Genomic DNA, 16677 nt, shown 5'->3' on the forward strand with positions numbered 1-16677 from the left:
TGATGTAATACGTGAACGTGCTCATTTTGATTCATACAAACAGGGCTTTTGATTTCGAGGCGACCTTCCCCATGGAGAGCATACTCACAGTACAAATCTACGATTGGGATCTTTTAAGCGCTGATGACTTGATCGGAGAAACAAAAATCGACCTTGAGAATCGGTTCTACAGCAAACACAGACCACTATGCGGCGTGGCAGAGAAATACGCGATGTGAGTTCGGCCCCATGTTTGTTTTGAAGCAAGCAGCAGCTTGTGCTACTATAGTAGGTCTATAATATTATACAGCAGGAAGGGGGAAGATGGGACACTTTTTAACTCTATTTTCTCGTCCCATTTAGTAGTAAACAAAGAACATTTAAAGAATTATAAAACTAAATCCTTATGACTTTCTGAACCGATATCTGAATATTATGTGCTAAAGGTGTCCCATCTTCCCCCACCCTACTATAGTACTTTTTCATTCCATTTCTCGTCACATTGGGTAGTATAAATAAAGAACATATGAAAGTTACATAACCACATCCTCACGACTCCCATAGGCAGTTGTTAAATGTTTAAAGCACGATCAGGATATTTAATATTACATTAAGGTGTTCCACCTTCCCCATCCTACTATATAGTACGCCAGCACTTGTACTATTATACTGCTTTTCGAATATATTTTTTTTAGAAATTGCAATCATTTCTTCTATTCTATATTTTAATTAGGATAAAATAAAGTAGAAAATGTGTCTACTGTTTATACTTTTATTAAAGCCATTATAACTTGGTATACATGAATAAATGAATGAATGCATGGATACTGAAGAAACGGTGTGCTGACTGTTTTACCATTTACTTATTCGTGCAGATTCGGATACAATCAATGGCGAGATCCGATGAAACCTTCCGAGACTTTGAAAAAACTTTGCAAAGAGTTAAAACTCGATGGCCCACACTTTATGCCCGGCAAGGTCCGTATCGGAAACAAAACCTTTACCGGTGCAATCGAATTAGAAGACGAAAACGGTAAGAGTGCAAATTCTGTTTAAATGTCAGCTTTTCGTTGGTAAATAACTCTTGACTTATTGGTTGATTGCTATAACGTCTGCTGGCGCTGTAGTTAGAGCGTCTAGCCTAAGAGCATACAGGTTGAAGGCTCAATGCTACCTTTATGGAAGTGTGTTTTTGACAAAACACTTAAAGGCATTTGGTCCAACCAAGTGGCTCTCTATGGGTTGTATAAATTATCAGCCATACATGAAACAGAGTAAACGTGTGTTATAACGACCCCCAACACGCGAAGATAAATACGTTACATTTATTTATTTAACATTAAAGGTAAGTAGGTAGTTATCGTTATCCGATAATTCATATTTGGTCGCCTTATGTTGACTATGGTTACGTGATAAACTGAGTGAATAAACAAAATAATGTTAAGGTCTTAAGTGACACTGAACCTTAGTTTTAACCATGCTGCGTCAACACTTGTATTACTATAGGGTAAAATTGAGGCATTATTATCTAAATATCATCATTATTCCTTACTTTTCCTTGTGTTTTAAACTATTTACAACGCTATTTTAAAGTCGCGAGCCCACTGTTACATAATTAAGTTCACTATCAAAAATGACGAGAAAAGGATATAAAAATGTCCCATTTTACCCCACTCTACTATAAGCTGTATTTGACAGGCCATAAGAAACCAACAGAAGAACACGTGGCATTGGTAGCTTTAAGAAACTGGGAAGAAATATCCAAGGTTGGCTGCAAACTGGTGCCCGAACATGTGGAGACAAGGTCTCTGTACAGTTCAGAGAAACCGGGAATCGAACAGGTTTGAAACAATTTTGTAAATAGTACTGTGGAGTAAGATGGATACCATTGGTTCATAACATCATATAATTCTTGATCGTGTTTTTAACGAATAACAGCGCTCATTAAGAGTCGTGGGGATACGGGTATATCCTTTTGTAAATTCTCTTTGTTTACCACTGAACAGACGGACCATCTTACACCAACCTACTATAGCTATGCCAATTACGTATAAACGACGAGTTCTCAGAAATTTTGACAGTCATAAATTTACGCTTATCACCACTTTTTTAATATTTATATTATTTGCCATAAAAACGTCGTTCCGTGTTATTAAAATACCACAAATATGACGATTGAATGAATATAACTTGCTTTATCCTGGCGTTGGTTGGAAAACGACATTCATTATAACACGGGTGTTCTGTTTCAGACACCACGTCTCCATTTACGAGTTACTATGTATCTTACTTTAGGTGATTGTTTTGTTTTTGGGGTGGCGTATCTTACTGTAGGTGATTGTTTTGTTTTTGGGGTGGCAACTTTTTTATGTATGGCTAATAATTTGGACAATCCGTTATAGTAAACAATGGGTTAAAGCAAATACACCATGTCCTATTAAATTGCTGTTGAATAAACATGTATCTACAACTCTTTATATACGTATAGGGTCGTGTTGAAATGTGGGTTGATATGTTCCCAATGGACATGCCACTGCCCGGACCCCCAGTCGATGTTTCACCCAGAAAACCAAAAGGGTATTTTGATATTATAGAGTTTGCTTTATAGTTAAAATATTATGCAATACATGTGTCCCTTACATAATGGGCACGGATTTTGTTTTAGATCTGGTACTTTTTTGTTTTAGTATTTACCTACTAGTTCGAGGTAAAAGTCTAAAAATTTATGTAAAAATCGGAAAAGTTAAAAAAAAAGTTCAATCAAGTTTAAATTACTTCGTTTAGTTTGTTTAAATTGTATCATTGTATCCTAAGATTCCAGTTACGTGTTATAATATGGAACACGGACGAAGTTCTGCTACAAGATGACGATTTTTTCACTGGGGAAAAAGCTTCCGACATTTACCTTAAAGGGTAAAGATCCCCGAAACCTTGTATCTGCGAAACAAAACAAAAAAAACGAAGTTTTTAAAATTTCGTCGTTACAACGTTTCCGGTGGTTTTTGTATTTTTTTATATGAAATCTAATTTTGTTAAATTTTGCACGCGGCATGGAATCAGGTATGAGTTACGTGTTATTATTTGGAATACCGAGGATGTAATTTGCGAGGACGACGATTTTTTTACTGGCGAAAAGATGTCTGATATATACGTTAAAGGGTTGGAAAACTAATGTTTAATGGCACTGTGTAGTCGTATATATATATATATAGTAGGGTGGGAAAGATGGGATTCCTGTTTATTCTATTTTCTTGACCAATTTGGCAGTAAACAAAGAATATTCAAAGAATTATAAAACCATATTCTCACAACTCCCACACACCGTTTATAAATGTTTAAAACACAATCCGTGTATTTGGATATTCTGTGCTGAAGGTGTGCCATCTTACCCCATCCTACTATAGGACTACGTATGTATTACACCCAAAACCACCAAAACAGCGTTCTGGAAGCTCTGTTGTGTTCCAAACACTTTTAAAGATAGATTACAACTTTGTTTTGTAATCTGAATTAACAGGTTGTACCGAAAACTATTTTTCCACCTCATAAAATCCACCTCATGAACGTAGACCACGTGTGTGTAGACCACGTCGTTTATCATGTTTAAGTTTAATATGTTCCCAAATACGAATTTCGTCACTGGTTTCAAACATTAAACCGTTACGTATTAACAGTTGGCTGCTTGGAGATGATAAACAAGAAACTGACATTCACTACCGGTCCCTCACTGGGGAGGGAAATTTCAACTGGAGGTTCATTTATCCGTTCGACTATTTGGTGGCCGAAGAAAAGTGCGTCGTCACCAAAAAGGTTAAATTTTTACATTTTATTTGATGTTTTATATTTTACAGGCACAAAGAAATGAAGTTGGATAATATAGCTTATAGTAGGGTGGAGGGAGATGGGACCACTTTAGCACATTATACCCAAATAATCTGATCGTGTTTAAACAATTAACAATGGTCTATGGGAGTCGTGAAGATACAGTTTTATTACTCTTTCAATGTTCTTTGTTTACTACCAAATAGGACGAGAAAATAGAATAAAAGATGTCCCATCTTCCCCTACACTACTATATATATGAAATGATACAACGCGTGCTATATAATGTGTATTACCAACAGTACAGTAGACCTACAGTATATTACAATGCACTGTAATACTTTTGGTCCTAAAACGGGCACGTTACCTATATGCTATAGCTTAAACGCGTATTACGTAAACGTTGTCCATGCCATATATATATATATATATATATGCCTATATCGGGTGCATCGTGTTCGATGTATCATATATCGGTAATAATTAACAAAGGTGCTAGATGGTTTGTTTACATAAGACGCTAACACAGTAAATTTTCTTTACTGCCTATATGTCCATACGTCACCGAATAATATGCTTTATTTACACTCCTAATTGCCTAATAAACCGTACTGTATATTCGGGTATTGTGGCACAAAGTAGTACTTGCAGCGCTTACATATATAGTAGGGGGGGGGAAGATGGGACACCTTTAGCACATAATGTCTAAATATCCTTACCGCCTTTTAAACAATTAATAACGTTCTATGGGAGTCGTGAGGATACGGTTTTGGAATTCTTAGAATGTTTTTTGTTTACCACCAAACGGGACGAGAAAATGGAATGAAAAGGTGTCCCATCTTCCCCTACCCTACCGTAACTTATAAACGAACACGAGGTTGTACGTGACAGAACACCAGTGTTATATAACAACTGTTGTTGCCCCATCACTCCCCAGAGTTAATAAATTCGAGGTTTAATAAGTAACTCGAGGTTTATTAAGTCACTCGAGGATTAATAAGTTGCATTCATTCGTTAACTAGCTGTTAATACAGTCTCAATTTAGGAATCCATGTTTTCCTGGGACGAAACCGAGTTCAAAATTCCTCCAAGACTTAACTTACAAGTGTGGGATGCAGATCATTTCTCTGCTGACGATTTCTTAGGTTTGCATTAAAATTTATTTCAATGCACTAACTGGAACAAATATATAGTACAGTGGAGTAAGATGGGGCGTGTTAACAATATTCCATGCTTTTAAATATTACCAAAGCTATTTTGGATAGGATACGGTATTTGATTCTATAAATGATTTTACTGCCTATTGGCATAATTAAATAAAATAAAAATCTTGGCCGTTTTACCCGAACACGATATACAACATTTTTATAAACTTACATAGGATCACTGACGTTGGATCTCACACGCTTGGCCAGAGGTGCCAAATCTGCAAACAAATGCAGTCTCAACATGGCGGCAGAGGAAGACGACAACTCGAACGTTCCGATGATCTCCATTTTCAAGCAAAGGAGAATAAAGGGCTGGTGGCCGTTTACTGCGAAAAATGATCAGGATGAATTGGAAATTACAGTGAGTTGTTGTAACCCTAAACTTTTTTAAGGGCCGAGTTTTATTAAGGCCGGCGCCTTTGACAGTTGGGCATCTCGAACCAGAGATAAAGGGATCAAGGCTTAATTGACCCTGCTACCTTGTCGCAACTTTCGTTTCCGGCCAACCAAGTAAAATGTTACATTCGTTAACATTTTCACCAATTTTCGTCAGTACAGGTTGAAAAGGACGATTTTAATGTTGAAAATGAATTGTATTTTCTGCAAATCTGTATATTTTATCGTACTTTAAATCCTTATATGAAATTAAATCGGGTTTAGTTTTACATTGCCACACAATTATGTGTGCAGTGTTTTGGTTTATACAAATTATTCTACCTACAATGTTATGAAATAATAAACTTATAAAGGGGAAAGTTGAGGCTGAAATTTCGTTGCTAACTGCCGAGGAAGCGGAAAAGAATCCAGCTGGATATGGACGGGAGGAACCTGATCCTTTGGAAAAACCAAAGTAAGTAACGCATGGTGTGCGTTTGTGCGTGGTGTGCAACATAATTTTACTAAAACAAATAAAAAAAACGTTTTTTTTTTTTTCTAAAAAAAAGTAAAAAAATAATTTTACTCAAAAATACAGTTTTTTAAAAAAATTAAAAATATATATTTTACTTTATCGTAGTCGACCCGACACGTCGTTCGTATGGTTCATGAACCCGCTTAAGTCGCTGCGTTATCTCATCTGCGCGAGGTTTAAGTGGCTTATAATAAAAGTTTTTATTGCCCTGTTACTGATTGCTCTTCTTGTTCTTTTCATCTACTCTTCACCGAGCTGGATAATGAAGAAAATTGTTGGCGCTTGAAAAACTGTATGGATACGAGTCATTTTGTATATCTTGCATTGCGTTTTATTGCACATATAATGTAGTAGGGTGGGGTAAGATTAATTTTTCATTCTCTTTTATCGTCCCATTGAGTAGTAAACGAAGAATATTTATAAAATTATTACCCTTGCCCCGTGACTCTAAATGCGTTAGTTGTTTAAATGACGATCAGAAAACTTGGGACATTATGCTAACGGTGTCCTATCTTACCCCACAGTACTTTACGTGTCCAAATAACTACAAAAGGCCAAACTCCAACCTTATAGTTTATTGCACACACAGTCGACATACACTGTTCAATATTTGCACTATATATAGTTATGTTGTTCATATTTTACAACCTTATAATTTACGTACGACGTTACCTTATTGATTAACTTTCCCATTTTATGCGTTCCACCGTTTCCGAATAATCGACGCCACATTTCAGCCAAACTTTGTTTTTTTCGGTTTAGATTTTTATTTTATTTGTAATGAACAGTACAACTGTCTGTACTTGTTATTTACTCGTGTAGAAACGTTATTTAATAAAAAACATATTCTGAAAAACTTTGTTTTATATGAAGTAAAAATGCACGGTTTCAAAATCGTTTTTTTATTTATCAAAAGTCATAATCATCAAAGGTATCAAAAGTCATAAAGGGAAAACATCTTTTAAAAAAGAAAACAGCTAATGTTCAATCACATTTTTTATGATTTTGAGTAAATTATTAACCCAGCCAAATGCATTTTGTGTAAACACGCATTGAGGATTCAGTAAAACATATATTTGACAAAGTTTACTGTTGTTTTGTTGTACCTTTATATTTATAAGGATCGTATCCCAGTATTGCAAAATCATCAGCGTATATTTTTCGAAGTGTTTCCACTTCTGTTTCGTCTAATTGCTCGAAATAACGTATGGTCCTCGAGTTTTTAACCGATGGGGATTGACCGCCTGTTATATTTACTCGTGGACTGTCAATTGGTCGGTCATTTTGAATCCAACTCAAAACTTGGTTTGACTCCGCTACCAAGTTTTCAAACCGAATCACATAAGTGTAGTTGACGTTACACGGCAGACACATATCGGTCTGTGGTCTCCAATGTATGTCCATGTCTTTTAAATTCATCCTCTTAGCGTAGTTATTGATAAACCTGTAAGTGTTTTATAAACTTAAAGATACATGAACTCCATTATGCTAAGAAATTAGTATCAGACCAAATATGTACAGTTATGGTCTTACTTGATAAACTGTTCAAACGAAACGTTGCCGTTGTTTAACACTTTTGTGTATTCAATAACCTCACGTTGTTGGTCGTTGCTTAATCTTTGAAACTGCCATGTCTTTTTCATAAAGTATTGGGGTATCCAAGTTACTAAACCTAAACTTTAAAATAAAGGGACGTTAGATATATATATATGTGTTAAGTTAAATAGTGGTTCATTTTATTAAAATTGGGCGATTTTGTGTTATAAATTCATATATCCCTGCTGTTATAACTTTCAAAGTTAAAGTATAGTTTTATTATTAACAAATATACATTACTGGTTATAAACTGTGGGGAAAAGACAAGACACCTTCACGACATAATATCCAAATATCCTGATCGTGTTTTAAACAATTAAAAGCGGTCTATATGAGTCGTGAGAATATGATTTTATATTTCTTTGAATGTTCTTTGTTTGCTACCAAATGATGGGACGAAAAAAGTAGAATGAAAAGGTGTCCTATCTTTCCCCATCCTACTGTACTTAAATAATATTTTAATTAACCGCTGGTATTTTCTCCATGACCCCAAATCAAGATTAGACATAAATGTAACGTTTTTAATAAAACGTAAAACCCCTATAATAGCCAAGTCAAAATTTAAAGTTTATAATAAAAGTCCAATTCATGGGGATTATTAAATATACTCATAATAACCTGAAAGAAAAATTACGCTGCTACAAAATATGGCGAAAATATTTAAAACCAAAAAATATGACATGTTACCTCACACCGTGTAAATATTCTGCAGCTTGAGACCTTGCTATCTGTTTTCCAACAGTATCCCGATAATACGGGTAATCGGCAGCTTTTGAAAGTTTGTTCCTATAGGCTGACACCAGCCTTTCGAATGGGTGCCTGGTAATCATCACAGAAAAATACTTTCGAAAAATATCTTCAGCATCGTTTTCGGTTCCGACTCTAAGTTTTATAAAAGTTTTATAAAATATCCTGAGCATATAATATGGTGGGGGAAGATGGGACACACTTCCATTCAATTTTCTCACCCTATTCGATAGTAAACAAAGAACATTCATAAAATTCTAAAACTGTATCCTCACGACTATCATGATTGTTGCTAATTGTTTAAAAAGGATCAAGATACTTGAATCTTATGTGCTAAAGATGCACCGTCTTTCCCACCCTAATATGTCGTAGGTTGGGGTTAAATGGTTATTCTTTTCATTCTATTTTATTGTTTTATTTGGTAGTAAACAAAGAATATTTACAGAATGATATAAAAGTGTCCTCACGCCTCTCTTAAGACCGCTGTTGATTTTAAAAATAAGGTTCAAGAAATGGTATATAATATGTGTCAACGGTGCCCATCTTAGCCTGCACATTGATACCTATATGGGTATTACACAATGGAATAAAATTGAATGTAAAAACCTAGGAACGTTAAAGCGAAAGTGTTTTAAAGCATGTTCGCACAAATACCTTAAATAGGTTCTAATGGTAACACGGTATAACGTTAATGGATAATAGATATACACTTACTGTGACAGTAACTGGTTGGGTATGGGTTGATAAGCCCACTTTTTCATCAGCAATTCGATTTTTTCTTGTTTAAATCCGTCCAATTTTAAAAGAGCTAACTGCCATGTAGTACTGGCTACCTATAAAACAGATATTGTACCAACATAGTTGTACTGTAGGGGGTGGGGGGGACGAGACTTCTTTTTTAGCACTTGATACCCAAATATTCTGATTGTGTTTTAACAATTATAAACAGTCTGTGGGAGTCGTAAGGATGCAGTTTTATATTTCTTTGACTGTTCTTTGTGTTTACTACCAAATAGGACTAGCAAATGAAACGAAACTGTGTCCTATATCTTTCCTCACCCCAGTATATATATACTACATTGCAAAAACGCATATTGTTTTCTTATAGGAAGCAAAACATATCGTAGGATTGTCATACTTTTGGCGTTTCACATAACACCACACCGGCCTTGTCACTGTACTTAAATCTATCGGATTTGAGTATTCCATTTTTCTTATGTTGGCGTTTGGAGCATTGAGCATGGATGCTGTTTACCCGGTCTATATAAATGCCATTGTAGTATTGCGTAGGAAGGTATGCCATTTTATTTATCCGTGACGTACCTGTGTGTAAATTATTCGGGTAATGAACTGAGCAACTGTTATATTTTAAGGCATTGCGATAAAGTTTTTGTAGTGAATATTGCTTTTGTTTACAAATTTTAATTTCGAAAATCAATCAGTAACAGCATGCAAAAATACTGATTTTCAGAAATATAAATACTGCGTGGAATTGAAACATTTTGTAGCTTACTTTTATGTTAATTTAACCTTTCGTGGCCCAAAAATACACATAGAGTAGGGTGGGGGAAGATAGGACACCTTTTCATTCTATTTTCCCGTCCCATTTATAAGTTAACAATTTTTTTTAAAGGAATATACAACTTTATCCTTAAGGGTCCTATAGACTGGTGTTACTTGTTTAAAACACGGTCGGGATATTCGGATATTACGTGCAAAGGTGTCCCATCTTCTCCCACACTACTATACATAGCACATTTTACATTACCGAACCTAGCATTCATTACAACAATATCCATCACTTTTAATAAATATTTTGTCGTAAAGTGATATTGTGCGAATCATAACTATACCTATATAACTAGACATCATAAAAGGAAGTTTATTAACAAAATTGAAACATTTTTGCAATGATGCTAAATCCTTACCTGGTGGTTGTAGATAATTAAACTTTAGCAAGTTAATCAACAACAAGGTAGTGGCAAACACTAGAAAAGCTTGACAACGTTTAACTTTAAACATCATTGCTATACCTCGCGTCGTCACCATAGTTGGCATGGGCAATTTTACAATGTAAACAGTGCTTTTCTATAAACACTTTTTTTATAAACTTCTATATTTTTATCAAAGTCGCTTCAAAACAGTTTCAAATACCAAACTGTCAAAACGAGAATAAGCATTTGCAGTTAAAGGTACAATATGGTGGGTGCATGAGTTTTGTTCATAGAAATCCTTTAAAAATCTAGAATGACGTTATTGCCTTTAGTAGATCCTAAATAATTTTATCCAGATTAACAAATATTTGTATGTGATGAACACTTGTTTTAATTTCGAAAGAATATGTGTTTAGTTTAATAGTTGTATCTGTAAACGTTCATTTTACGAAGGATAAAAACTACGCATTGTCGTACTAAATGTTTTATTTTACTTTAGATAAAAATATGAAAAAATCGACCACGATAAAAAGGCATCTACTAGTGGATATAGAACAAAGTTGCATATAAGTTTACTTTTATAATGTATAAAAGCTTCAGGTGTTTCTACAGCTACCGGTTCTTAACCTGTAAAACTATATTCAAACCATACCTTCATACGGTTTTTGTCGCGTTATATTTATAAGGATCGTATCCCAGTATTGCAAAATCATCAGCGTATATTTTTCGAAGTGTTTCCACTTCTGTTTCGTCCAATTGCTCGAAATAACGTTTTGTCTTCGAGTTTTTAACCGATGGGGGTTGACCGCCTGTTATATTTACTCGTGGACTGTCAATTGGTCGGTCATTTTGAATCCAACTCAAAACTTGGTTTGACTCCGCTACCAAGTTTTCAAACCGAATCACATAAGTGTAGTTGACGTTACACGGCAGACACATATCGGTCTGTGGTCTCCAATGTATGTCCATGTCTTTTAAATTCATCCTCTTAGCGTAGTTATTGATAAACCTGAAAATGGGTTCCTTTTAAAATATAGTTAATCATAGTGATGTGTAAAAAACTTCGTATTAAATGACTTTTGAGCAAAAAATTCGTATTTTACGGTGTGCGTTTTTAACAAAATTCTTCCGGTACGCAGCCATCTGCATTTTAACCGACCAATTCGCTCCGTTATACTTTATTGGCTTACGGTGTATATAGAAATCTGTTGTACATACAATATTTACTAAGAAGGTGCGGCTTGCGAAACGCGGCATAGAGTGTAAGAAAGCCCTTTATTAAAGTATAGTAGGGTGGGGGAAGATGGGACACTTTGTCAGACGAGACTTTTTTTAATTTTCATTTTACGGACCCTCATTTAATGATAATCAGGAAAATAAGGTTACAGAATTATTCGACAGTATTATCACGACTTTATAAAACGCCCGTCAAAGCTGATTACTGTTTTTAAATATTAAAAAAATATGTAAAATAGAAACAGTATACTTTGAACCAGAGTCCGTATATGTTTATATAGGGACTCTGCTTTGAACAGGTGAAAAATGCGAAATAGTAAGATGCTCTTTTTTAACACTCGCTAAATCATAGTAAAGCCGAAGATTTTTTTATTTTCATAGCTTCATAAAACAACCTTGAATATTTCATACAGTTTGATTTTGTCTCATAAAACTAGTTTTCGTTCTGTAAAAAAACACTGAAATATAAGCATGAAGAAAATCGACAGGGGTCAATATAACTTTAATTTGTGATAAAAACAACCAAAAAATGTCGGTTTAACGTTATATATATGAAGTTTACATGGCAAAGAAACTAGCACAGCCTGTTAAATTCGGTAGGTTAACTACAAGTTGCAGAATACTGCTAATGTAAATATATTTCAATTTAGAGTCCCATCTTCCCCCACATTGTTGTTTTGTATGTTTTCATTGCCAAACTTTAAAGGATATGCTTTTAATTTAGTAATTTATACCTGAGGGGTTATCAAACTATAAGATACTAATATGATAAAAAGATAATATTTTAAAAATATATTCGAAATTTGGTCATTTGCACTTGGTGATAATTTATACGAAGTGGCTTGTGCCAAAAACCTAGTAGTAATACCCAATTTGTAGTAAAAATAAAAACTTTATCAACAGTTATAATCAATTTTCTGTTATTACAAGTTCATATACATTTGTAGGATACAATATTTATCCATTTATGTTCGAACAATACCCATTGTCGTCAAACAATACCCATTGGCGTTCAAACAATACCAATTGTTATGCAATAATATAATGTATGGGTAACATGTAAAAACTATAGCAGTAGGGCAAGAAAAAGAATGTTTAGACTTAATTTTCAAAGCGTACAGTATTATTTCGTGTTATTTACGTATATTCCTACTTATAAATACACTTATTAATCAAAATTAACAATGATTTTATCTTATCCTGTGTGTTTTCGAATTTGTAAAATTTCACCTGTTGTGCGGATCGCTAAATAACTCCTCGTGTGTTTTATTATATTTTATTTAATTGTTGTCAATTAATAAAGGAATGATAGTACTAATTCGTGGTATTTCCCAAAAACCGTCATCTTTTTTGATTTTGGAAATATTTGGCAATATGTGCTTAAGTGTCCCATCTTCCCCCATTGTACTATATATTTATTTATTAATAAACCATATTAACTGGTTTATTAAAAAAGATTAAAATAAACGAACCTGACGAATTGCTTGAAGGATACTTCGCCATTCTTCAGTATTTTTGCATATTCAATCACACCTCGCTTTTGTTCCTCGTTTAAATTTTGAAATTGTGGTGATTTATCTAGTGAACCGGGCGTCGGCGATTGAACCACGGCCAAGCTATGTGAAATAAATTTAAATGGAACTACTTGAATACGAGAAACAGTATTGCACTATACGAGGAACAATAATCAACGTAATGGCAGCGTCATTGTTGTTTTTGACGCTTTAAACTTAAAGTGTCATAATTGTTTACATTGCAACGGACGTAAAGTTTAGTGGATTGAAATAAAATGGAACACGTTCTAAATCATATTTCTCGTCCAGTTTGATAGTAAACAAATAAACAAAGAACATTCGAAAGATTATTATACAATAACCTCACCTCACACCATGCAAATATTCTGCAGCTTGAGACCTTGCTATCTGTTTTCCAACAGTATCCCGATAATACGGGTAATCGGCAGCTTTTGAAAGTTTGTTCCTATAGGCTGACACCAGCCTTTCAAATGGGTCCCGGGTTATCATTATAGAGGTGTAATTGCGAACGATTTCGCTCGCTTCGTGCTCAGTTTTAAGACTGTGAATTGTAAAAAAAGAGTAAACACCACCTGTTTAGAAATGAACAGTTTGTGTAGTGATGATTGTACGGTATAGTAATACAAATATAGTAGTGTGGGGAAAGATGAGACATCTTTAGCACATAATATTCAAATATTCTGTCTTAAACAATTAACAACGGTCTATGTATGTCGAGGGGATACGTTTTTATAATTCTTTGAATGGTCTTTGTTTACTACAAAATGGGACGAGAAAATAGAACAAATGGGTGTCTCATTTTCTCCCACCCTACTATATATCCGTGTTGATTTTAATTTTTAACTACGGCAGCATTATATGAGAGGTCATAACAGTTTTGAATTAATAAGCAGCTTGAGAAATCAGCAATCTCCTATTAAATTTTCTTTACGGGCGGCTAGCACAACATATTTATACTATGTAAACATAGTATGACGTTAATAAACAATACATATATACTTACTGCGATAGTAATTGGTTCGGCATAGGTTGATAAGCCCACTTTTTCATTAGGGCGTCGTTTATTTCTTGATTAAAACCTCCCAATTTTAAAAGAGCAATTTGCCATGTTGTGCTTGCTACCTGTATTGTATAGCAATGAATTATTGTAGAATCCCCAGCTCTAATTCTTTCTGTTATTTTTACTGTTTTTAGTTTTAAGAAACGTGGCCTTGTTTGTTTGCCCTTTCCGTTTTTTTTTCAGTAACCGAATGCGGATCGGACGTAATCCATCCGTTCGTATATATTTCACCGTTAATGTTTGTATTAATTCTAGTCTTTAACCCTAACGAAGCATTCTATTTGAATAAGGTTATACATGTAAGTGAAATTTGTATTTATTTGTAACTGTATGTAACACCCTGGAGTGGCCCTGTCCTCTCACCCTGTTTAATCGTCCCGTATCCTAGTCTACTTCACCCAATAAACCTTAAGAAAGTTGGAAGGCTGGTAATGCTCTACTGACAAAGGATGCGTTATAAGCACAGTGAGGAGTTCACATGTAGCTATAGGTTTTGATATGGTCGGTAACTAACTATAGGTTTCGATCGGTCGATGGGGATTGTTTGAGCAACATGTTTCACCTTTGGCGTTTCGCAGAGTACGACTTTGGCCTTGTCGCTGTACTTAAATCTATCGGACTTGAAGATCACGCTCTTGTGTTTTTGTTTCAAGCATCGTTCAGTGATACTGTCTGACCGATCTTGATATATTTTCCTGTAGTCTACAGCGGTTGAAAATGTCAATCGAGTCGCCAGTAATACATCTGTAATCATGTTAATAATGTTACAAAATGGAGTAACATTTGTTAACATTCGCCTATAGATGTAATATTACTTTAATACGCGGCTGGTGGTATTTGTTTAGGACCTTGAGCGCGCACTCAATCCTACTCGTGTATAGTTTTACAAATACAAAAAATCGATTGTTTTCGTTTAAGTGAAACCGCATGTATCCAAGCTAGAAAATGAACCCTAAATAATTTTTGAAACCTAAATAATTGTACAGCAGAGTGGGGGAAGATGGGACACCATTTAACTCTATTTTCTCTTCCCATTTAGAAATACACAAAGAACATTCGAATAATTATAAAATTTATATCCTCACGACTCCCATCGACTGTTAGTTTAATAGTTTAAAACAAGATCAGGATATTATGTACCAAGGGTCCCCCCCCCCCCACTCTACTAAGCTTGACCGGGCACAATAAAAGGGACTTTCAACTTTCTTAAAATGCATAACAAAATGATGCGCCATTGCTGGGCGGTTTAACAGAAAAAAATTGTTTGTTACATTTCCGCTCATCTTACAAATACCAATTTTTCAGCCCATGCAATGTCCTTTTGAGGACATAAAGCATACGAAGGTAAATTAACATTTGTACATCGTTAACAGCTTCGTTCAACTTACCAAATTTGTTGAAGGACTTTTTCAGATGGTCTTGCATCAGAATTGTAAACATCAACACGAAAATGCACAATACTAAGAGCGCTACTTTGCATTTTCTTTGCTGCACCATTATTTGCGGCCAATTACAATAACGCACCAGGAAGTTAAAAAAACCGAACTAAATGCATTTATTTAGCATTTCTATCTACTAACAACTTTGCATTCTGTGAATTTAAAACGATATTTTATTTAAATTTTCAAATTTTGACAACTTTATTTTGTACCATATATATATTACGACTGTTATACGACGTACTGCTGGCCTGGAAATATCTCCCAAAAATGCAAGTTACACCAGCTGCTGCTCTGTGGTCGTCGAGCTATCGGCAATGTCTTTTATTGTTAATTTTTAACTAATTACAAACTGTCTTTTGCTGCATAACGACGCACAACACATGTCCTGCACTTAAATATTTACCTTTATACACTGTAGCCTACCTCTCGTTACTGCGTTGCGATATACAAGGTCGAATGTAACTGGCAGAAAAAAGGGAAAATGTAACTCTCTGTCAGCATAGAAACAAAACGAACTGGTTACAGGCCCAAGCGCAGCTATATAATTGGAAAAAGCCCAACAATTTTCCCTGTTAATTGGTCTCATATTATTTTAATTTGGGTGTGTATGTAGCACACGTGTTTTGATTAACAGATTTTAGTCTAGATTTTACTTACTAGATACCATTAACGAACATAATCGGTATAACGTCTAAATAGCTCAATTATCGCAAAGTTTATATGTAGTAGGGTGGGGGAAGATGGAACACCATTTCATTATATTTTCTCGTCCCATTTGGTACTAAACAAAGAACATTCAAAGAATTATAAATCTATATCATCACGGCTCCAATAGACCGTTGTTAGTTGTTTATAACATGATCAGGATATTCGGACACTAAGTGCTAAAGGTGTCCCATCTTCCCTCACCCCACTATAATTATATTGACCACTACTATACACGCTCTGACCTATTTTTAACAAAGGTCTTACTCTAAATCTTAACTACTTTATATTTTTCCTGGGGTTCACCATTCGTGTTCCGAAATCGTAAGTATAATAATTAATTAATGTGTCAATTTCTATAATACTTTGTGATAAAAAACTTGAATTATTAAACTTACAACAATCTACGCCTACCTCGAGTGCATTTTATGCAATTGTCTATCTTTTCCTAAACTAGAACTTCTTTTCGCGTATGATGGTATATGGACCACCTCATAATTAGT

General features: G+C 34.6%; 2 protein-coding genes across 16 annotated transcripts in view; one reads left to right on the plus strand and one right to left on the minus strand.

Moving 5' to 3' along the window:
* Window positions 1–6775, plus strand: part of LOC149736817 (otoferlin-like) — a 33177-nt gene extending 26402 nt beyond the window's left edge. For 10 of the 12 annotated variants that reach the window (XM_089876535.1, XM_089876545.1, XM_089876537.1 and 7 more), the window contains 10 exons: window positions 44–214; window positions 855–1012; window positions 1678–1820; window positions 2468–2556; window positions 2794–2892; window positions 3654–3789; window positions 4847–4946; window positions 5183–5370; window positions 5759–5859; window positions 6025–6775. In XM_089876535.1, the coding sequence (XP_089732661.1) occupies window positions 44–214; window positions 855–1012; window positions 1678–1820; window positions 2468–2556; window positions 2794–2892; window positions 3654–3789; window positions 4847–4946; window positions 5183–5370; window positions 5759–5859; window positions 6025–6205 (1366 nt within the window). In that variant the 3' untranslated portion in view covers window positions 6206–6775. Of the gene's footprint in view, window positions 1–43; window positions 215–854; window positions 1013–1677; window positions 1821–2467; window positions 2557–2793; window positions 2893–3039; window positions 3139–3653; window positions 3790–4846; window positions 4947–5182; window positions 5371–5758; window positions 5860–6024 lie in introns of all 12 variants that reach the window. The other 2 variants (XM_089876536.1, XM_089876546.1) reach the window with 1 other exon arrangement.
* On the minus strand, window positions 6667–15651 carry LOC149736819 (carbohydrate sulfotransferase 10-like). Of its 4 annotated transcripts, none has more exons than XM_089876597.1 (6): window positions 15416–15647; window positions 14590–14771; window positions 13971–14089; window positions 13314–13508; window positions 12905–13048; window positions 6667–7363 (listed from the first exon to the last, which is right to left on the minus strand). In XM_089876597.1, the coding sequence occupies exons 1-6, from the start codon at window positions 15522–15524 to the stop codon at window positions 7006–7008; spliced, it is 1107 nt and encodes a 368-aa protein (XP_089732723.1). In that variant the 5' UTR covers window positions 15525–15647; the 3' UTR covers window positions 6667–7005. The 4 variants fall into 4 exon arrangements, with proteins under 4 accessions (XP_089732723.1, XP_089732727.1, XP_089732725.1 ...); XM_089876599.1 differs by lacking the exon at window positions 6667–7363 and adding an exon at window positions 10665–11205 and having other exon boundaries at window positions 15416–15644; XM_089876601.1 differs by lacking the exon at window positions 13314–13508 and having other exon boundaries at window positions 15416–15651.
* Between the last annotated feature and the right edge of the window lie 1026 nt (window positions 15652–16677).

The sequence above is a fragment of the Ciona robusta genome, chromosome 4 (assembly GCF_009617815.1).
Source record: "Ciona robusta chromosome 4, ASM961781v2".
In the NCBI taxonomy this organism is placed as follows: domain Eukaryota; kingdom Metazoa; phylum Chordata; class Ascidiacea; order Phlebobranchia; family Cionidae; genus Ciona; species Ciona robusta.

Coding starts and splice junctions, on each gene's coding strand:
- LOC149736819 (XM_089876597.1), bottom strand. CDS start 15,524: ATGGTGCAGCAAAGAAAATGCAAAGTAGCGCTCTTAGTATTGTGCATT. Junction 14,772..15,415: donor AAAGTCCTTCAACAAATTTG/GTAAGTTGAACG, acceptor ACATGATTACAG/ATGTATTACTGGCGACTCGA. Junction 7,364..12,904: donor TCCTTCAAGCAATTCGTCAG/GTTCGTTTATTT, acceptor AAACACTTACAG/GTTTATCAATAACTACGCTA.